General features: G+C 49.2%; 2 protein-coding genes across 4 annotated transcripts; one reads left to right on the top strand and one right to left on the bottom strand.

Annotated features, from left to right (window-relative positions):
* Positions 1-94: 94 nt before the first annotated feature.
* Positions 95-6,664, bottom strand: LOC144060413 (SPEG neighbor protein-like). Its single transcript, XM_077579947.1, has 6 exons — positions 6,459-6,664; positions 3,030-3,143; positions 2,372-2,575; positions 1,675-1,962; positions 682-776; positions 95-319 (listed from the first exon to the last, which is right to left on the bottom strand). The coding sequence occupies exons 2-6, from the start codon at positions 3,118-3,120 to the stop codon at positions 95-97; spliced, it is 903 nt and encodes a 300-aa protein (XP_077436073.1). The 5' UTR covers positions 3,121-3,143; positions 6,459-6,664.
* A 3,604-nt stretch (positions 6,665-10,268) lies between these two features.
* On the top strand, positions 10,269-22,710 carry LOC144060170 (zinc finger E-box-binding homeobox 2-like). Of its 3 annotated transcripts, none has more exons than XM_077579417.1 (7): positions 10,269-10,506; positions 13,664-13,735; positions 15,925-16,088; positions 17,127-17,229; positions 17,595-19,237; positions 19,662-19,758; positions 21,047-22,710. In XM_077579417.1, exons 1-7 carry the CDS (start codon positions 10,449-10,451, stop codon positions 21,397-21,399), a joined length of 2,490 nt encoding a protein of 829 aa, XP_077435543.1. In that variant the 5' UTR covers positions 10,269-10,448; the 3' UTR covers positions 21,400-22,710. The 3 variants fall into 3 exon arrangements, with proteins under 3 accessions (XP_077435543.1, XP_077435542.1, XP_077435544.1); XM_077579416.1 differs by having other exon boundaries at positions 19,662-19,836; XM_077579418.1 differs by having other exon boundaries at positions 19,662-19,836; positions 20,979-21,120.
* The last annotated feature ends 30 nt before the right edge of the window (positions 22,711-22,740 follow it).

The following is a 22,740-nucleotide window of genomic DNA, read 5'->3' as shown; positions in this document are numbered from 1 at the left end:
TTTTTCTTTGGGAGATGATCCAAACGGCTCTTGGATTATTGAAGGCGGTCAACCCTCCGAGCCTTGAACCCTCTAAAGCTGTCATCTTTGAACCCTACCTGCCAAGCATGGACGTGGGCGCTTGCACGTGTCTGACAGGCGAGGACGACTGCTGCCGGTCCACCGTGGCCCAGGCGACTGCCGACGGCGGAATGGGGGACGAGCTTGCAGCTTGAAGAGCCACTCTGGGCACGGTTTTGTGGGCCAGGAGCTCCGTCAGCTCTGCGCCCTCCACCTGCATCTCCATGGTGGCCATGCTCTGGAAACTGGCATCCATCCTCTGGGGGGAAGCGACATTCATGCAAAATGAAAAGAGACGCCATCACCTGACTCGGCTAAATTCAATCCGAGCGTAATAAAAATTTACGCTTAAACTCAAAACATGAAACTGCGACTGATTGGTTTGTGAATCATGAAAATGTGATTAAGTCTTGCAGCCCATTTTTCCATTTGCTATTTGCAATTTTTCCCCATTTGCTCAGATGAAATTTTGGCCTACATTCTAAGGACAGATGCCCTTCCTGACTCCAAGTCTTGGAACCAGCAGATTCTGGACTGGCTTGAAATTGAATTTGTTATTTTTCCAGACCAAAGACCAAAAAGACACACGGGCTAGACGGAAACATGAATGAGTTTCTGTACCTGCTCCACTCTGCTCTGCCGACTCATCTGTGAGCCAGAAACCTGTGAACTGGAAACCAGGGTCTTGGTTTTCTTGGCCGGGATGACTTCCTCGCCTGTATGTTCACAAAACAGTCCAAAGTGTTCAAGTTAAGCCCACGCAGCCCCAAGGCTCCTGTTCCGCGCATCAAAATACCAAAGTGGTTTAAGTGGGTCTTCACGTTTTGAATTTTGAATCGCGCTTGTTCTCATATAGGTCGCATGTGGGCTAGACTCCATCCCAGCTGACTTTGAGTGGCAGGCAGGTTCCACCCCAGAATAGTCAGCAGCCAATCACAGGGCACAAATAGGGGAGAACGTGAACTCCACGCAGGAATGCCGGAGCCTAGATTTGACCCCACTGACCTCAGAACGGTTCAGCAGACGTGCGACATCACTTCTACATGACTTCCGAAATTTCAGGATGGATTTAGTATGTCCTTTAACCTTTACAGGTGACCTTCCCTAAACTTGGGTCCAACCGTTTCAGGACATTTTGCAGAACTTGCTGTTGGACAAGGCGATGAATGATTCAAATTGACAGTAGATGACAGATCCGTGAAAATTTCCAATGACCGCCGTCGCTTGCCTTTCTGTGAGTCTTCCAGTGTTTCTGTCGCAAGCAGGTGCCACTTCCTGTTTGAAAACTTGTGCTGTAATGAAGAATTTGACTATTGCACGAAAGTTTACCAAAGATTAGGTTATCGTTGTTGTCCTGCGAAAAGCACATTTTGGGCATTTTTGGACATTTTTACATTTATAGGATGAACCTGAATGCCGACATTCCAAAAACGTTGTAAAAAAAATGGACTGAGTGTTTTTCACAGGACAGCGAAATTTTGTTTGCTTGTAAACGTTGTAGTGCATTTTGGAAATTTCACTCCAAAGCTGACGATTTTTGGAGAAGAATAAGTTTTGCCGATTTGAAGCGATGCGGAACTTACGTTATCGCAGACCGACATCGCAGACACTCACCGTAAACCAGCAGCTCTGCGCTGGACGTGGCCCGGCCGCTGCTGTTGCTGGCCATCACCGAGTATGTGCCCGAGTCTTCCGGGAAGGCCTCGGCGATCAGCAGGCTGTAGGCGTCTCCATCCCGGACGATGGTGAAGTCCACCGAGCTCTGGATCTCGGCTCCCTCTCGGTAGAACGCGACGGTGGGTGGCGGGATGCCGGTGACTCGGATGCCCAGTTTCACCTGGCTCCCCTGCCGCACCGTCGAGCTCTGAAGTCTCTGAAGGAAACTGGGAGGCGATGTCTCTGCTGCACGGGGACAAGATTCCTATTTCAAACACTGCGCTTCAGTCCTGAGCTAGATAGAGATTGGAACTGTACGGGCCTTGAAGGGAACAAAGAGTTCTTCAACACTAGCTGGAGTTTTTAAGAGCCTGTCGAGTCAGACTTAAAAGCTACCTAAGGTCTTGAAGATGCGGTGAAAAAAGTAACCAGAGTCTTGAAGGGGGTGTCAAGTCAAGCCAGTCTGAGGATTGAGATTATTATGAGGTCTTGAAGGAACAAGGAGTAAAAAGAACTATCTGCTGTCTTGAAAGGCTTATCGGCTGCTGTGGTTTTGAAGGCAACGATGCCTTACAGACAAGTCGAGCTGTGCAAGGTCGCCTTTACTCGCTCAGCAAACCTGGTCTTGAAGGGGAATTAGTAGACTGTCTCTCACCTGTAACCAGGAGTTCGGCGGTGCTGGTGGCTTGTCCGGCTCCGTTGGTGGCCCGGACGGAAAACCTCCCGCCGTGTGCGGCGTTGACGGCGTCGATGCTCAGAACAGCGTGGCCGTCGCTGAATGAGATCTGAACGCCGGGCAACGCGGCGGCCGACAGAACCTGGCCATCGCGAAACCACGACACCTCGGGAACCGGAGTGCCTGGAAGCCAGACGGGAAGTGGACTCACGCGGCGCTCGGGAACTTGAAAGGTTGCTTTTGAGGGTGCGTTTGCGTCAATCCTGCCGTTTGCTTGAATACGTTGAAATGTGGTGAAACCCGCTGACCGTTTGTGTGGCTTTTGTATATTTCCAACTTCAGCTCTTCAAATATATCAGACTGCAACATCTTTTGTACATCAGATAAGACCTTCATTGTGTCCACTTCCGGCCAATTGTTGAAATGATGTGACTTTGCAATTACAAAAGCTGGCACCTTCGGGGGAGTATTTTGCAGAGTATCGAAGTGACTTTTAGTCGTTTGACGAACTTTGAAGAAGTGTGTTTTGCTACATGAGGACTCGGGCCCGTTCATGTCCAATGTTTTGGACTTGGTGCTCGAGAAGCCTTTTTGTTAACGTGGACACGAGCGGGCGGGGTCGTGACGGCTCACTTACCGCTCACTTGCGCTTGGAACGAGGCGGCACTACCCTCTAGTGCCACGACGCTCTGCAGCGGCTGCGTGAAAGTCGGCGCTTGTGTGGACATCTTGTCCTTGTTGGCTTGGCAGCCTGCAGGTCAGCACAAGAGACACAATTGTGGCTATGGAGCAGGAACACTTTTCACTTTTGCGGGTTCAGCTGGTGAGGCTTCAATTCAATTCAATTCAAAACATGTATTTCATTCTGTACCCCCCAAAAAAGCCGTTTTTGAAAGTGCTTATTTTCAGCAAAATGCACCTTTTTCAGCATGAAGTTCCACAGAAATAATAGAAATAAATGTTTGTTTGTTTTTTATTATTCTGCGGTAGGTCATGTGGGGAAAACGACTTGGTCTTCCTCCTCATGCCAAACACACACAAATCATTGCTCTCATTTTGGCTCCTTCTTAGCAAGCGTGACGGGAGCTCGTTGCGTTTGTTTTGTGCTCATTTGCAATGAAGGCTGTTTTGCATCATTTATGGAAGAATTTTTCTTCATGTCATTTATTGTAACAAGGAAAGTGGACTGAATGGAACTGCATGTCCCTTTTTCTTGTCTTTGGCCAGCAGGGGGCTCCACTGCTCCAGCCTCCTTTTTCAATACTTTTTTTCCTTCTTCCTTTGCATATTGTTGGCTTGTTATGGTGATTATGCAGCGGATCCTCTGTTTATTGGGTGAGGGTACTGCTGGAGGACAAGCTGAGTTAGGGGGCAAAGGTCACCGTGCGCCAAATGGCCTCACATGGCGACAGAAATTCAAACCGGCAAAAGAAGCAAAACTAGCATTGCCTTAATAGTGAAGGTGCATTTGAGGTGGGTAAAAAGGAAGTCAAGCTGAAGAATTCTTTTCTGCATTTTTGACCAACTTTCCTTGCAAACTATCGTTTCTCTCGCACATTTGGTGACCCGGTTGTTACCGCAAAGACGTCTTGCCTCCGCCATCAGCGATCATTCCCATGTGCCGTCCACCACATTTTGGGGCTTTCCTCGCAGTCGGCGCACGCGTGTTGGTTACAGCAAACGACTGTTCCTTTTCATAACCGATACGGTTGTTGGCCGTTGCACGAAGAAAGCTGGCGGAACTTGCACGTTGCCATTCTATTCTATTCCAAAGATCCGAGCACGCGAAGGCCATTTTGCTAAATGCCGCCGCAGACTGTGGCGAGCCGCATCAGGAGAAAGATGAAGCCGCCAAAAAAGTGCTCACGTCACTTCATCAATTGGTTTTCCTTTCAACGTTTGTTCTTTTACTGAGCATGTTTACATGGTGCACGTTGTCGGTTTCCGTCCGGTCTCGCGCCCGAACGGCTTCGCACGACCACTCGGAACGAGTTCACGTTTCTGTTATCTTCGGCATCCTCTGTGAAATAGCGCGCGTACAAAAACATGACGCCAGCGCAACTGTCGTGAGCTAGCATTCCTTTGCCTGTAAGCGTTTGCGCTTCATCGTGGACTTTTGCGTGCTCATTTCCCTCAATTGAGCTTTTTTAGAAACGTTGTTTTATATTTGGGTCCAGGTTACCAACCACAACATTCCAAACAATATAACAATATGGTGGTAGGAAGTTAGACACTCCCACAGGCTGAGTTTGTGGGAACTATTTATTACAAAAAAGTATCTGGCACGCCACAAATGGTTCATATATATATATATATATATATATATATATATATATATATTTATTTATTTATTTATATATATATATATTTTTTTAAATTATTTATTTATATATATATATATATATATATACAAGCTGCGCCAGACTTTTCAAATTGGCCATTCGCTGCTAATTAGCACTCAAATGATTTTTCCTTTTCACTTCCATTTGATTTTCACTTCACTTTTGTTGTATTCGTTTTTTCAGCAGCTTTGGTGAAAAGGCCTCAGTTTACTTGAGTTTTTTGTAGTTTGAGTATTCGGTTGTGTGTTTAAAAAAATGATTTATTAACAAATGAACAAAATTGAAATTTCTTTTTTTTCTTTCTTTTTTTAAATTGAACAAAATGTACAATTGTTTTAGATAAAAACATTTCAGATGAAGCCTGAAAGCTCACGTTGAATATTCCTTGACAAAAAATTTTTTGCTGAGCCGATTGAGTTTGAGTTGAAAGATGAACTTTTACTTCATTTCAAGGCATTTTCAAATGTCAATTTTCCTTTGAGTTGTTTTGTTAGTCGATCCGGTCTGGCTTGTTGGGGTCCAGCAAATCCTTGACTGGGGGTCTGGAATTGGTCTGGCTTGTCCTTTAAGATGCAATCAATGTCAAGTGGAACGAGCTGCTCACTTGTTGCCTTGCTGGGTTTTCGCTCGGTGCGTGTTGGGGAACTGACGACTTTGCAAAGTCATTTGCGCAACGCTGCTGCAACTTTGACTATTTTGGGACTTTTGCTGTTGTTGTCTTTTAAAAAAAAATTTTTGGGGGGGGGACGACGACGATTGCTGCAACGACGACTTGTTGTGCTGTTTTTTGTTGAGATGAATTAGGCGAGATCCCACGAGTGCAAATTGGACTTTTCGCTCAACTTTCACAAAATGCGTTGAGCGTGTCATCAAAGTTGTTGGCTGGCAGACAAACGCGACAGCTGAACCGGTCCGCAGACTGCTCACCAACACGAGGAGGCTATAAATAGAAGGGCGGGGGGGGGGGACAGGCAAGAGGTGACGGACTGCGGCAGCTGAAGGAGGCCACCGAGCTGTCAAACCGCAACCAGCCCAACACAAAACACACGCACACACACACACATGCAGTCTTCCATTCTAGATGTGGAAGAAGATTTTAAAACAAAAAGATGACATCATGACATCACTTCCTGTTGCTATGTTACAAAGGGTTAGGGTTAGCATGATCGAGTCTCATCCGTCCTTGTGTGAATTTTTTATTTGGTGTTGAAGCAGGAAGTCAAAACGACGATGACACAAGTCCCGTTTTCAACGTGTCCTGAACAAATCGATTCGAGACGTCAGTCAACATTTTTGATTGACATCATTTCCCTCCGCTGTTTATCTTAAGCCCCGGACCGGTCACCGTCCGAACACGGGGCCCGAATGGACCTCGGAGTGGACTTGCAATGGCGCCGCCATGTCAGCCGTTGATTTCGACAACTTTTTGGGTACGAGAAGACAAAAGCCAAAACAGGCGTCGGTCGGTGGCTGAGTGGCGCTCGAAATAGATTTGGATTGACAGGCAGCATGTGGCGCATATGTGCATTGGGGAGGGGGGGGGGGGGCTGACACTGACGATTCCCTTAAAAAGCCATGGGCCCCCAGCTGAGACGCCCCCCCCTCCAGTGGCCCCTCCCTCACCCGAGCTATTTTGGGTTTTTGTCAAAGTAGTGGCTTGCCGCCTGAGCAGCAAATCAGCCAAACTTTGCCCAATTGTTCCGGGGGGTCCGTTTGTTACTCACGTGAAAGGCCGCTTGCTGGTGTTGGGACGGAGCCCCCCCCCCGATGAAGCCGAGCAGCTTCCCGATGGTCCGAATTTGTCCTCACGGATTGCAGGACGCCCCCGAAAGACAAAACTACACCCCCGTGTAGTCCTCCAGCCGAGGCAGGCTGGGAATGAAAAGTGCTCAGGGGGGGCCGCACTCGCCGTCACCTTCTTATACCGGGAGTGGAGGGGGCGCACCGCGGCCCCCACCCCCAAGACTTCTCATTGGCCGAGCTGACGTGCAAGAGGGCATCATGGGATATGGAAGCCGCAATTCAACCTCAAGATAATAAAAAACAATCAATTGATGACTCATGTTGTGGAGATACAGCAAGTGGTGTTCAACGTTGGTTCGGGTTCGAGGGGGGGGCGTTGTCACAGAGCAAAAGGAAGCTGTGGCTGTTCAATGTAATCAATGTCAGCCCACAGGCAGGCCTCTTCATCTTCATGTGTGCCGGGTCGAAAAAAAAGAAGCCAAAAAAAAGACAAGTTGAGCCAGGAGAGACCACAGACGCAAGCAAAACGTCGGAAAGTGGCAAAAAGGCAAAGGTTCATCCCCTCATCCAAACCCCCCAAAACAAAGACCCGAAACACCGACTGAAGTACACAAACTCTTTGGAATGAACATTCCAAGTGCAGCCATGACTTGGGAACAAATGTAAGGAGCGCAAATGGCCACCAGAGGGAGCCAAAGCCAAGCCTAAAACCAAAGTGGATTTGCTTTCCTATCCTACCCACCGACTTAGTGACTGGACTGTCAATGCCGTTGGGAGAAGTGAGGCCACTGGCGGCCATCTTGCGTTGCCACCCACTAAGCTGACCTCAACTTGAATTTCTTCCGCATCGTTTTCAGGCTCATTTCTGCCTCGACGGCGAAAATGCCACCAACAAGAAGCGCTACACGTCATAACGAGGAGAAAGACTTTTCATTTTCTCTTCTAAGCTACAAATCCAGGTGCTACTCAAAGGGCTGCTCAAGGCGTTGCCAGTGCGGACCCCCAAAGGCCTCGCTGCTCCCAGACCACTTTCATTTCCACCGCCTCCAAATTTGGATTGTTGTGTGTGCGTATTGCTCCGCTTGAGTTGAAAGGACATTTCATCTCCAACGGCGCCGCGGGACGGCCCGACAGGATGGCGAGAGACCGACAGGACGTCAACCGGTTGCCAGTTTCCGCCAGGATCCCTGACGATGTGGCGCATCCGGACTCTGCCGGTCTTCCCAACACAAAGCTTCCATTGAGGCGTCTCTGTCAGAGCGGGTCGGCGTGACGACGACGCTGGGGTTCCCATGACAACCGCGGCGGCCCCCCTACCGCACCAAGTGGACTCTTTGCTTTGCCGCTGCCGGTTTGACAAAGTGGCCGGCTGGTGGCCTTTTCGTCAATCTGCCGGCAATGAAGCGAGCAGAAGCGTTTGGCATGCGAAGCTTTTTGGTGTCAGCGCCGCGTCGCTGGCTGGCGTCGCCCGCCGCGTCGCTGGCTGGCGTCGCCCGCCGCCTTCGCTCGCCGCCGTCGCTCGCCGTTGTCGCTAGCCGCCGTCACACACCGCCGTCGCTCGCTGGCTGGCGCTGCTTCACTTGAGGGAGCTTCAACTGCGGCCTTCTCCAACCTTGTCTTCCTTTGAAGGCATTTTATTATCATTCCGGCCTCCATTTTGCCGGACGGCACATGCAGAAGCGTCCCGACAAAACAGCACACCTGTCGGAGTAGCAGACCTTGCACTTGTCAGAACAGGTTTGGTGTTAGATTGAGTTTCGGGTGAGGCGACAGAGAGTTTACTAAGCGGGTCTGCGGATCTGAGAGAAGAGCGGCGCGTGGTGATTTGCGTGCACCTGTTGATCAAATTGGCAGAGCGCCACGCGTTGCGGCGTAGCGAAGGCGTGACCTGTGGCGGACGTTGTGACAATTGGGGGCAGAAAGCAGCGCGGGTGCTCTTAAGGCCATCTTGGCGATTTGGGGGCGGGCGGACGCGGGCGGGCAGGCCGACACAGGCCGACTCAGGCGGGCAGGCCTGCGGTGAAGTCAGACGCACCTGACTGCCAACACGGGGACGATTAGAAGGTCAGCAGACCGATTGCTGCGCCCTCAAAGCGGCGATTGCTTCATTTGTGGATCAATCGCTGGATTGTTGCACTCGGAGTGGAGCCGGACTGGACGTGGCCGCCGTTGCCGTGGCGATGACGTGACCGGTCCCCCGCCAGACTGGACGTGGCCGCCGTTGCCGTGGCGATGACGTGACCGGTCCCCCGCCGCAACCTGCTCTCACTTTAGGAGCTCATCTGGATTAGCTGCTCGGCCCCATCAGCCTCGTCCCCCCGCCGACTTTCCCAGCAGGAAGTCCGGGACAGATGGTCAGACCCCTGCCTGGATGGGGGGGGGGGGTTGTCATTTGTTGACGTGGAAGTCGCTGATCTGGAGGCGTTGGTCTCGACGCCGCTAATTGCAAACCCGGCTAGCTTGCTAGCTGGCCGCGCGCTGACGAGGATGAAAACGGGCAGACCGTCGGCGTTCGCCACAACCCACGCGGCGCGGCGTTGACCGGCTTCAGCGGCAAACCACGAGGCACTCTGGCCAGATGTGCCAAGGCCAGACACACACTCACACACACGCACACTGGGGGGATGAGGGGGCGGGGTGGGGGTCTCGCACCAGGGGTCCGCCACTCCTGATGCGGGGTCACGCGAGAAGCATTTCGGCCCGAGAAAAGCCAACTGCATTTCACATCTGCTTACAGATGTGAAAAAGACAGAAACAAAAGAAAAAATGTCCAAAAAAGATGCTTTTTGTTCGTTTGTTTGAATCTTTTCTACAATTGAGAAAGTTGCACATTTGGAGAAAGAAGGAATGTCGCTCCTTTCTGTGCTTGACGCGCGCGCGCGCCTGCAATTATTTTCACCTTTGTCTCTTTCTCTTGCCAGTCTTGTGTCAGTCTTTTAGGGTGAGAGGAGGAAAAAGTGTCTTTTGGGAGGAAATTGAAAAGTCCCCTTGAAACAATCAGTCCTCCGCGAGCGCAACTTCGCTCGATTTAAAAACAAACAAAATGATCCGCCTGCTTTTTGACTTTTTTTTTCTCCTGCCGATTACAAACTGGATGTCTTGTTTTTTTTTTTGACATGTTGGACGTGCGCTTCCTGCCAGGTCGCTATCTGGTCCGGACCGAGCGCCGGCAGGAAGCGTCGCGCGGCCGACGCCTGTCACTCAAGTCGCTGATGGCGGGCCACGCCCCTTTCCTGTCACGTGACAACGTGAGTATCTTTTTGACAGGAGTTTGAGTTCACCCAAAAAGTTTTTGTTTTTTCTCTCAAAATGAATCATGTTCAGCAAGCACACTTGATGGCTTTTGTTTTGTTGTTGTTGTTGGAAGTGGAACAATGAAAACAACTCCAGAAAGTCATGAAATCGGATCGTTTTCTCAGTCCTCCCTCGAAACTCCAGGAGAGCAAAAAAATGGCTGCACTTGCTCGTTTGTCTACACGCGCCCTGCCATTGGCTGGCAAAGCCCCCCCAATTACCCATTGGAGGGGGGGGGGGGATTTCATCATCAAAATGAAGAAAAATACCAATAATAATAATACTTCCCATCTGGCAGGTGCATTCACGTGCGCTGTGACGTCACTCAGGTAGCTCGGCCAACTTGCTGCATCAGCTGTGACGTCACAGCCTCAAAGTGACCACCGTGACCCCTCCTCCTCCGCTCGCGCGGGTGCTGTGCTGTGGGAAGGGGGGACAGGGGGCGTGGCGATGGGGGGCCGTCCGCGGTCGAACCTCATTGTTCGGGCGTCATGGAAGCGGGCGGGCGGGCGTGAGCGCGCTCGCGCCGGACAGAGGCGAAGGTGACGCTTGCGTGCGCTCGTGACGGGACCCGCGCGGACTCAAAACTGCGGGAGCTCCGGTACCGGCGGTAACGTCGGCGGCGGGCGGGCGGGCGGGCGGCCCAGTGCGTGCGCGCGCGCGTGTGTGGAGCAGACATGGAGGAGCGCGCGCGCTTCCAGAGGAGAAAACAAGCCAACCCGCGCAGGAAGGACGGTAAGACATGCATGCACGCGCGCACGCTCACGTGCACGAAGGAAACATGAATGCGCGCGATCCACTTCATCTTCACACTTCAAATACAAACTGCGAAAAGTTGACAAAGTTGAAATATTTTACAAACCATTCGACTGAACAACAACAACTTCCTGGCATGACCGTGTGTGTGTGTGTGTGTGTGTGCGTGTGCGCGCGCGCGTGAGGGTTATATCATACGTATTAGTTTGACTTGTGTGGAGTTTTACTAAGTGTTGGATGTCCGACTAGTGATAGACTGATATGTTGTTGTTGTTGTTGTTGTTTTTCAGTACGATTATTAGTAGTCAATATTTCAAGCCAATATTTGTTTTTAAAAAAGAACTTTGTATGAATTGAGTTTGCTAAAGCAACTTTTCAAATGTTCAACACTTTTCATTTGAAACATGTCAAGCATGGAAAACAACAAAAATTGCATGCAAGGACCTTCCGGGATCAACAGCTCAATTCAAAACAATAAAAACGCTCCCTAAAGATTCCGACTGTAAATAAAGTTTTTATCCAGATTTTTTTTTTTACTCATAAAAAGTGCAGGGAGTTCCCAGCGTTTTTTTGTTTTTTTCTAAAGTCAAGTGTAAATGGAAAGAAATACTTCAATGGAACATTCCTCGTATCGGACTGAACAACAAATGCGTGCGAACGTCGCTCATTTGGGCTTTTTTGTTGTCAAAGGTTTCGAAAATGTTTGCAGTCAGACGGCGATCAAAACTGTCCCAACATGTTGAAAATGTTTTTGCAAAAAAATGTCAAAAGCATCTGTAAGCATCTTACAAATCCTGATGAAAAATTTGCTATGCTGGCAAGCGTTCGCGATGGCAAATATCGGCGCCGATTATCGGTCCAGTCGCTAGTGAGGACGAGAGGAGCGGCCTTTTCCGCTTGGGCCCAAATTCCAAAGAAAAAGCAAAAAGTTTGCTTGAAGTCGACACGTCAGGCAAGTTTTGCTTTTTGGGGGGTCGCAGGTCAAATGATGGCAAAACTTTCCGAGCGCCTCGTCGTCTACCGCAAGCGCAAGTCACTTGTAGGCCTCAAATGGGAAACAATGGAGTGGAAGGGAGCAAATGGGGGCGTGGCCTCTTGCGTCATGTGACCGTGCGATGTCTTCTCACATCGCAATTCTGATTTGCGACATTTGGAACGTTCGCTCCCGAAACCTCGTGTTCACTCTGACAACGCCAGCTCAAGTCTTGTACGGGGCAGCAATGGCCCCGCCCCTTTTTTCACTCATACAAATGGCTTTGATTGGCTGAGCTCCGATTGGCTGAGCTCCTCCGGCAAGGTCACGCGCGCACACACGCACACACCAATCAATAGCTGATGGCTGGATGAAGGTGACATCATTAACCGCCCTAACTAGTCCAGCGTCCTTGTTAGTAGTCCAGGTCAGCAGACCAGTCCAAAGTGCACGCAAGGGTCCCAAAGTCCTAGTCTCGAGTCCTCGTCAAGACTGTCTGCAGTTATTCTTCCTCGTCGGAGTCGTGTTCTGGACCACGTCAAATGTGTGTGCGTTCTCTCAAACGTGTCCTCTTTGCCAACAGACCCCCCCTCCCCGTTTGACCCCCCCCATCCCATGTGTGATGTATCAGCCCTCCACTCCGATGCCCACTATGGAAGAATGACAAGCTGTCAATCAAACAACGACAAGTAGTGTTGACTCCGCCTGGTTTGTTTTTCGGTGCAATTTTGTCATGTGACACTCACAGAAAATTTTAAACTTTTTTGGCATGATAAATTCCCATTCATTTTTTTTTTTAATAGATCATTTTAACCCTAAACTTACCAAATTAACCTTATATGTTACATATTCGTTAGTCTAATAAAACCTATTTATTTCATAATCCATGTATTTAATATGAATAAAGTATAATGACTCTAAATGAATAATAATGAGAGTATTTATTTAAAATCCAAAATGTATATTGTTTGAATAGCATAATAATCAGGTTAGCGACACACGATAAATATGTGAAAACCACGTCTGTCCATTTTTTAAAATTTTTTTTATTTTGATGTTTTTGGGATGAAACTGAATGCAGACATCCCAAAAACGTCAAATAATTTAATACTAAATGCATAAACCTGAGGAATATGCATTTCAAATAAATAGGCCTTGTTCGACGAATGAGTTTGTATCAAATACGGTTTATTTGGTAGCTTTGTGTTCAAATGATCTACAAAAAGTGCATGGGAATTTGTTATCAATCTTAAATTCGACTTGAAATATTTGTGCGAGCGTCGCATGTGAAGGTGGTGATGATGCTAACGCTGTTAGCATGTGAAGGCGGTGATGATGCTAACGCTGTTAGCATGTGAAGGCGGTGATGATGCTAACGCTGTTAGCATGTGAAGGCGGTGATGATGCTAACGCTGTTAGCATGTGAAGGCGGTGATGATGCTAACGCTGTTAGCATGTGACAGGCGGGCGGGCGGGCGGAAGGAGGTCAATCAATCGCACACGCCCGCTCCGACTTGCTGCTGCGCTGCGATTGGCTGACGTGGCCCGAGTTGATGCACGTGGTGGCCGTCTTTCTTTCTTTCTATTTGCATGTTGGCTCCGCCTCCGCCGATGAGATGATCTGGATGTGTCTCTCAGGAGCGCAAGCAATTGCTGTCACATGTCGGTGGCGGTGCAAACATGCTTCCGGCGGCGGCGCTTCCAGGCAGACATTTTCAGTCCGCCGATTATTTATTGATGGTAGCGGTGCGGCTGATGGTGGCCGATACCATGATTTGCCGCCATCTTGTAGCCGTTTTGCCATCAGGAAGTAGAAATTTGAAAGGAGAAGAATAGAACATTTCAAGGGAAAATGCCATTTTGGGATGTGTCGCGCTTTGTCGGTATTTGGTGTCAGTATCGGTGACTATTCAAGAGTTGAGTATCGCCTCGCATCCACTCGCCGTGTGATCATGATTGGATGTCAAAATGTGTCGCCTGACAGGAACATGATGACTTCAACTTTTTCACACTTCCTGCGTCAGCACTTTCACTTCTGCAAACCTTCCCGGAACCTGGCTATGCGCGCGCACGCACGCACACACACACACACGCGCGCGCACACGCACGCACAGAGTGCAGTGATGTGATGATATATTGTAAATAAGCCCCTCCCTCCCGCAGTGTGGGATGACGCCATCACGACGGCACCACAACAACGCCAACAAGGACAAAGTGAAGAGGACGAGACGCTTGGTGAGTCGCCATGGCAACGCGCGCCTCCGCCAGCACCTCAACATTTGTGGCAAGAACCCAACCCTGGACTGCAGCACTTTTGGCGCCTCTCGCATCGCAATGTCAAGACGAGAGAAAGTCACGTTTTGTTGCCGGCTCCTTTTTCAAATGCAGTCGACATCTTTTCGTGATACTTTGAACAATCGGCCGCTCGGCAAATATTTGCATCCAATGTCAAAAGAAATGTTGCTTTTCATTTTTAGATCATCAACTTCCATTTCAAGTGTGCTTAGCAGACGCCCTCCAAATGGATTTTGGCGACGTCAGAACCACGGTCGTCATTTTGCCGGCTAAATGGGCCGCTTTGTTGAAAAGTCATCAGCATCAAAGTGCGCACACTCATTCAGGCCTTTCAAAAGCCATCTAATGCCTCTTGCTCAGCATTAGCATTAGCGACGCTAGCCACATTAGCTGCCGTGAAATGCTGGCATCGGGCGCCGTTTAATCCAACGTCAGCACGATCAAGTCCGAATTTTGGGCCGTCCTTAATGATGAAGTTGATTTCAAGAGCACGTTGCGTTACTGATCTCGGCGACGAGTCACGTCGTCGTCATGCCGACGTGCTGCCGGGAACGACTTCAAAATAGGAGCGTGACAAGACGGTGAATTCCATTTCTGATTTTGAAGTTGACCTTCTCAACGCGCGTTAGCATCAAGTGTCTCTGTGACGGTTTTCCGCTAAATAAGCGGAAACCCCAGGCCTAAAAAAAAAAAAGCCTGAAATTATTATTATTATTTATTTTTTTAAAAATAGGACAAGAAATCTCATGGCATTCAAATCCCGCGAGATCTCGACGTATGAGATCATGCTTCTTTTGTCTTCATTTTAGACTGAGCTAAACTAGAAGACACAAAGATTGATGTATGATCAATCGGATATTGTTTATTGTATGACGATGTCTTGCTTGTGTTCATTAAAAAAAAAAAAAACAGCCTGGGAAGAGACCTCTAAAAACAAATGCCACGCCAAATAATCTGTCACGTTTGGCTTCTATGGGTTTGGGTTTTTGTTTGATTGTGGCTGCTAATGTTCTTTGTCGTCTGTTTTGTGCTTCTTGTCTTTCCCTTTGTCTCGTTATGTCCAATGTTTCTTCCCTTCCCAACATGTAACCAATCAGTGCCCTCAGCCACTCGTGTTTCCGCAGGTGTGTCTCGTTAGTCTTGGTGGATTTAGTCTGTTGTGTTTTGCCAGTCGCTGTGGGAGCGTCGTCCAGGTTAGGTGTGGAAATTGTGCCTTTTCTCTCGGCAAACTTAAGTCCTTGTCTCAGTCGTCGTCCACGTCACAGTCAAGTCGTCCGCGTCTCAGTCAAGTCGTCCGCGTCACAGTCAAGTCGTCCGCGTCACAGTCAAGTCGTCCGCGTCACCGTCAAGTCGTCCGCGTCTCCGTCAAGTCGTCCGCGTCTCCGTCAAGTCGTCCGCGTCACAGTCAAGTCGTCCGCGTCTCAGTCAAGTCGTCCGCGTCTCAGTCAAGCCGTCCGCGTCTCAGTCAAGCCGTCCGCGTCACAGTCAAGTCGTCCGCGTCTCAGTCAAGTCGTCCGCGTCTCAGTCAAGTCGTCCGCGTCTCAGTCAAGTCGTCCGCGTCTCAGTCAAGTCGTCCGCGTCTCAGTCAAGCCGTCCGCGTCTCAGTCAAGCCGTCCGCGTCTCAGTCAAGCCGTCCGCGTCACAGTCAAGCCGTCCGCGTCTCAGTCAAGCCGTCCGCGTCACCGTCAAGTCGTCCGCGTCTCAGTCAAGTCGTCCGCGTCTCAGTCAAGCCGTCCGCGTCTCAGTCAAGCCGTCTGCGTCTCAGTCAAGTCGTCCGCGTCTCAGTCAAGTCGTCCGCGTCTCAGTCAAGTCGTCCGCGTCTCAGTCAAGTCGTCCGCGTCTCAGTCGTCGTCCACGTCTCAGTCAAGTCGTCCGCGTCTCAGTCAAGTCATCTTCGTTTAAACTTGCCCAGAAAGGAAGGGCTGCTACGTGTCCCCATCTCGCCGGTGCCTGCCAAAAGACCTCAAACCGGTTGCTCATCAACTTGGCATCGGCCACAAAAAACCTAATCAGACAAAGAAGGGAGGCAGGCGCAGTCAACGAGGAGGGCAAAGTTTGGACATTTGGACTCTCGCAGGCAACGTCGACTTCTTTTTGTGTGTGTGTGAAAGTTTTGCGCTGCTTTTAAGGGTCATCGGCGAGTGAGTACCTTTGGCGCAGCGACACGGCCGTCATCTACCCGGAAGACCCGGACGAGGGGACAGCGCCTTTGGGCCCGGACGCCCACCGCGCCAAAGGCAGGGAGGCGGAGCTCCAAAGTCACGTGACCGCGCAGAAGCCAATCAGAGAGCAGGTCAGTAGAAACTAACCACTAAGACCGCATACTACTCGTACCACAACAATTATTGATGCTAGTCATATTACCAATACTGCTACAAGTAATAATACTCATACTGCGACAGCAATTTCTACTCGTACTACTATTACTAGTCCTGCTAGCTCCAACATTCCCACTACTAATATGACGATCTATCTCTGCAATGATTTTTGTGCTACTATTAATACAGCTATTATTATCACTCCTATAATAATAATAATCATAATAATTGCTCTTACTATTACTTTATTATTATCATTATTATTCTATTAATGGTACTTCCACCACGACTAATACTATTACTACCGTCAATACAACTACTACTCGTATCGGTCGTACTAGTTGTGCTACTGTTACTACTAGTAGTGCCGCCACGAGTACTACGATGACTTGTAAATGAAGTACTACGATGACACGAGCACCCAGAGTACTACGACTGTACTATCAATAAGCAGTACGCATACTACTACTTTTGCTACTTGGCTTGTTACTATTTCGTGTACCGACACTGGCAACACACATTTCATTCACCGTCATGACAAAAACATCAAATCAGCCAAAACACACGCACACACACACACACACACACACACACACACACAGCCGTAAAGCTTAAAGGACACCCAGATGGCCGACTGTGCTTAAAAGGAATCCAAATCCACAAAACAGCAGCAAGAGTTTCCTTTGCGACGTCGACTTCATTCAGACACTTTGAACTTCTTTTATTTCAACTTCTTTTATTTATTTGTTTGGAACTTCTTCCCTTCAATTTCTTTCAAGTCAAGTGAAGTTGATGTTGAGGTTGAAAGGTTTCCAAAGACCCGCTGACAAAAATCAACTGATCTGACCCCCCTTGCCCCCCAAACGGGCAAGCAAACGCTGAGGAAAAGGCTTTCGCGTTAGCCTAACCCGTCACTGACTTGGAATTCAACTCACTTTTCGTTGCAATTGTTTGACTTCAGCTTCTTCCTCTTTTGTTACGCTTTTGTACTTCTTGTGGCCGTGCGTAAGCAGCTGCCGGACGAGGGCACGGTCAACCGAAAGTTCAAGTGCGGCCAGTGTGGAAAAGCCTTCAAGTACAAACATCACCTGAAGGAGCACCTGCGCATCCACAGCGGTAGGTGGTGCCTTCTTATCAGTCGAAAAGCTGGGAGGGGTTGTGCCGTGCAAAAGGTTTTTCAAAAGTAGCGCATGGATTTCCATTGAAAAGACAGAAAGCGCACTTCCAAGGGTAGGCGGGAGGCATCGTACGAAAGGTAGGAAATTGGTAGTTGGAAGAACAGGAAGTGAAATTCAAAAGGTGTCGAAGCTAGACTTGGAGTTGAAAGGACAGCACGTTTAGTCCACGTAGGGAGGACCTGTTCGAAAGGTCAAGAGGTCATGTGCCGTACTAAAAGTTGAAGAGGCCTGTGTGGCCGCTTGGAGGACATTCTCTAATGGCTTTTTCTTTTCCCCTTGTCTTGTTTTGTGGCCGGCTTCCAGGTGAAAAACCGTACGAGTGCTCCAACTGCAAGAAGCGCTTCTCCCACTCGGGCTCGTACAGTTCCCACATCAGCAGCAGGAAGTGCGTCGGGCCGACGGGTCTCCACCGACGTCCGCAAAGGGTCGGGTCTGCCACCAATTGCTCCACGTCGTCATCCGGTGCCCCTTGCATGGCCCCTGCCCTGGCCCGGCTCCGCCACAAGCTGGAAAACGGCAGAGCGCGCCGGCAAAACCGTCTCGATGTCCAATATGAGACAACAGACTCCAGCCTGGATTACGGGCTGATGATGACCTCTCAGCGTAGCTTTGGGAGACCTGGCGGACCAAAGGTACCCGGGCTATACACAAACGGGTTCATTTCCAACAGCCATCTGGGAAAATTGGACATAGACTTCCTTCTACCGAGGACCCGGGAGAGCATGGATGATGTCCACAACATGTGCCGACAAAAGATGGACAGCAACCCAGAGGAGGTTTTGAAACTCAGAGCTTACATGAAGGTGCTCGGGGCCCAGATGGAGGAGAAGAATCTACGCAGCAGCCCCACTCGGAGCTTCATGGACGACACCGTGGAGTTGGTCAACCAGGGAAAGGGTGAGTCGGACCAAAACATACAACACAAGACGAAACAGACAAACCTGTCCAAAGAGGAATCCTGCTCAGTCTTATCTTGTCGGTTCTGCAAGGAGACTTTCCCAGGACCCATTCCGCTACACCAACACGAGCGCTACCTGTGCAAGATGAACAAAGACATCCAAGCAGTTCTACATCCTGCCGGGATCATTCCAGGTTTGGAGTCCTCGGAATGGCCCGTGTCCACTAAGGAGCCTTGCGCCAGCCCCAGAACCCCTAACAAAGATCACTTGTCAGTCATGCAGACTAACTGGGCCATGGATATGGAGCCCGACTCAGAGGAACTGATCAAGATTTCGTTGGCTGTGGGGCTTCCGCAAGAGTTTGTTCGGGACTGGTTCAGTCAGCGGATTCCCAGTCCTCCTGGGGGTGGCGGATCAGAACTGCACCAGATCTTGAGACGCTCACCAAAGCTGTCAAACGGTGATGCCTTCCTGGGACAGTTGACGACAAAGAGTCCAGGGGATAGAACACCCGACCCTTTGGACCACAATAGTCGCTCACCACTCAACTTATCATCCTCGTCCTCCAAACAATCGCAGAGTACCTCCTACACGCCAAACAGTCTGGTGTGGGAGGACCATCACGCCGATACTCCGCTCGATCTTTCTGTGCCCAAACACCTGGCACACCAATTCGCCATGAAAAGCAGCTCCAACGGTCTCAAACTGGAACCTAGAGGACCCCAAGGTGTCCAAGGACAGACTTCAGGATCCGTAGACCTGCTTGACGCCAAGAAAGCGTTCCTTGCCTCTGAGGGTGGCAAAAACTGCCATCAGATGGAGAAAAGTGCCACGTTTGGGATCAATCCCTCTTTGGCAAGTCCACTCTACCAGTCCCTTCCTCCGCACGGCACCTTCTCTCCGCCGACGTTCATGTCTCCCACCCAGTACCCAGTCCTGGAAACTATGAACTTCATACCCCAAATGGCGTACACTTACGCTAGCGGGGCAGCCATCTTTGCCGACATACCGCACGCCAGGAAAAAAACGTGGCAAGCAACCTCCCAGGTGCGGTTTTGAAATTATTGTGGTACCTTGACTCATGGAAGAGATTGTGTGTGGGTGCGGGTGCGCGTGGGTGTGAATTTTGGCAAGCAGTTTTTTTGTTTGCGTTGCCTTTTCTTCTTTTTGGAATGATGCTTGTATTTGGCTAATAGTGCTTGCTTGCGCATGTGGAAGAGTGAAGAGTGTGCACTGCAGGGTGGGGTGGTGGGAGGTACGGGGTATTGGTGGGTGGGGGGGGGGGGCTTGACGGGCTTTGCTGTATTAGGACGTTGCTTTTTACGCAGGTCTGCAGACCTAAGCTCTGTCCAGACTTGGGATCATAGCGGGTGGGGGACATGGGGGCAAGGGGCTCCAGAAGGTGTCTCCTAGTAAACAGGTGTGGGATTATCATTCTGTGTCTGTGTGTGTTTGTGTGTGTGTGTGTTAGAGGTCGCTGTTAGACGGGTCTCCGGATTACCTGTCAGGTGCGGAGCAGCTGACAGAAAGCCAGTCAAAAGTGACGACTGCGAGTGGCACTGCGAGTGGTACGTACGCTTGCGACTTGTGCCACAAAACATTCCAGAAGACCAGTTCCCTCCTAAGACACAAATATGAGCACACAGGTACATTCCACATTTTTATCAACTTTCATGACACAAAAACAACCATGTCTCACTCCCTGTTCAGATTCAGATGAAAAGTCACCTTCAGTGATCATTCTTCAAAGAGTCACATAAGAGTCACGGTTCAAACAGACGGATTTAAAAGAGTCGAGTCACTTATGAGTCACTTTTAAAAGAATCTTGTTTAAAAGCGCCGCGTGGTTAACGGATGCATGAATAAGAACGATGTTGGAAAGAGTCATGTCGAGTCGTGTTTTGTAGTCGTGTATAAGCCAACATGAGTTGCATGAGCCATGTAGAAGAAGTCCATTCGTTTATAACATACGTATCACATAGTTAGAAGTGTCCCATGGAAGAGTCATGCTTCAAAGAGTCAGGCTTTAGAGTCATATAAGAGTCACGGTTCAAACAGATGGATTTAAAAGAGTGGAGTCATTTAGGAGTCACATTTGGAAGCATCTTGGGTCACGTGTTAACAGACGCACGGATCAGAACGATGTTGGAAAGAGTCGCGTGTCATTTCAAAGAGTCAAACATGAGTCACGTTTGAAAGAAGAGCCACATGTAAGAAGAAAGAGTCATTGATAAACGAAGCCTGTTTTCGAGTCACATAGGCGTAAGAGTCCGTTTGAAAAGTCACGTGTGGGAATCATCGCGTTAACGCCAAGCAAACTTGAAGCTGGCGTTATTCCGATGTGTGCAACTGCCAATTCAATAGCTTCTGTTCATTTGACTTCTTTGAAAATGCTTCATTTAAGTTTTTTTTTTTTTTTTTTTTCTGGGAGATGCTTCATTTAAGTTGACTTTTCATTCGTTTGAGTTATTGAGTTCGTTTGAGTTATTTTTCATGTTTTTTTTAATACACGGTACCTAATATTTGTTGAGTGCCCCCCCCCCCCAAAAAAAAGTCAACTCGGATTCCCAGGTGACCGTTGGCTCTTCCTTCGTCAGTATTCCGCAAATTGAAAAGCTCATTTATGAAATGAACGGACAGACAAAACCAAAGGACATTTTTGCTGTAATTAGAGTTTGTTTGATAAACGTAAAATGTAGTTTGACTTTGTTTTTGGAAAGCACTCTTGTTTTTTGGAAACTGTTTTTTTTTCAATTGTAGTTATTTGTTTGCTTTTGGCGTCTTGTAGGCGTCATGTGTGTCCATCTTCCTTCAGAGTCCTGTTGAGCGTGCATGTGCGTGCGTGTGTGTCCTCAGGCAAGCGTCCCCACAACTGCCACGTCTGCCAGAAGGCCTTCAAGCACAAGCACCACCTGATCGAGCACTCGCGTCTGCACTCGGGAGAAAAACCCTACCAGTGCGACAAATGCGGCAAACGCTTCTCGCACTCGGGCTCGTACTCGCAGCACATGAACCATCGCTACTCCTACTGCAAGAGGGAGGCCCAGGAGAGGCGGGCCCAACGCCCGCCGCCGGACGCCGCCTACCCGGACCACCCCGTGGGACCCTCCCACTCCGCTCCCGTCTTGACGGCGGCGCAAGGTTTCGGGAAGGAGGAGGAGGTCCGGACGGACTCCGCCGGCGAGCAAGACCCCCGTTCGCACCGCTAAGCGCAACCTGACTATTTTTTCATTTCACAACATTTGCACTTTTTTTTGTGTGTGTGTGTGTGGGGGGGGGGGGGGGGGTCTCATGTTGAGTCCCGGCTGGACCGAACACTCCAGTCGTGGACTGTTGGTCTGCTCAACGCCGCCGACGTCCGAGCGAAACGAAACTAAGACAAGCTCAACAAAGTACAGCTAAGCTAAGTGAAGCTAGGCTAAGCAAAGCGATGCTAAGCTTGGCCCTTTTAGCTAAACTAGACTCGGGCCGGTGCTGAGTTTGCGCGGATTGTGGTTACGTTCATCCTGCAGCTGTTTGATCTCAACTCGCAGCTCGTAATGTGAACAGACGCGTCCGTCAAACACGACGTCGTCACGTGGCATCGTCTGTCTACCGAAGCCAAAATGGCCGCCTGCTCATGTAGCTCTCAGTCCTGACGTCAATCTCCAGGATTTTCGGCAACACTTTCTTGAGCTTCTCATTTCACCCGGTCTTCTTTCCTGCTCCTTCGTCCGCCTTGTGATTTGTCCAACAGTCGTGACGTCTTCTGATGACGAGCGTCCAGTCGCGTTGGATCGCTGGCATATCCAACTTCTGTCCAGCCTCGGATTGGGAAAAGTTCACATGCACATGAATTAATCATTTGCATGTGTCATTGCCGGGCTCCCAAAATGCTGACATTCAAATTTAACACCGTGCAAGAACGTTTTTCATTCCAAATCGATTCTTGGATTTGTTTTGTTGCTGACTAATTGATCAAGAAAATACAAAGTTGTTTGATCCTGCACATCCCTGCCACCTCTTCGGCTTCACAGTCCAGTCACATGCACGGAAGAGTCGCCCTCCCTCCCGTACCTTCGCCTGCGGGGCAAACTTGTGAACTGGGACCGCTCGATATCAAGCTCATCCTATCACGAGCAGTTCGGGCTCATTTTGGCGGCATTAAACGACAGGTCACTTTTTTTTTTTTCAAGCTAGGAAATCTTCCATGTGCTCCTTTTGGAATTGCAATGAGAGAAGCACACTTTTGGCATGCTAACATGCTAATGTGAAAGCCCAAGTGCTCCTGACCAGCTCATTGGCTGATTGGCCGTTATCATTGAAGCTCCAATTTTGTGTGTGAGACTGCACGTTTTTTGAGCTGTAAAATGAAAGCCAAATGATGGACATGTTTGAATGACGTCCACTCCATTAGTATTTATTGAATTGAAATGAAATGCTATTGAAATGTATTGCTCCTCTAACTAATGTGTGTGACTGTAAACAAAAAAAGAAAAGAAAGAAAGCTACAGTAGTTATTAAACTAGTGTTGAATTGAAGGTGTGTGTGTGTGTGTTTCATGCCTATTC

This window comes from Vanacampus margaritifer, chromosome 11 (assembly GCF_051991255.1).
Source record: "Vanacampus margaritifer isolate UIUO_Vmar chromosome 11, RoL_Vmar_1.0, whole genome shotgun sequence".
NCBI classification, from domain to species: Eukaryota; Metazoa; Chordata; class Actinopteri; order Syngnathiformes; family Syngnathidae; genus Vanacampus; species Vanacampus margaritifer.
The sequence above is the reverse complement of the archived record's forward strand: the minus strand, read 5'-3'. Positions and strand labels throughout refer to the sequence as shown.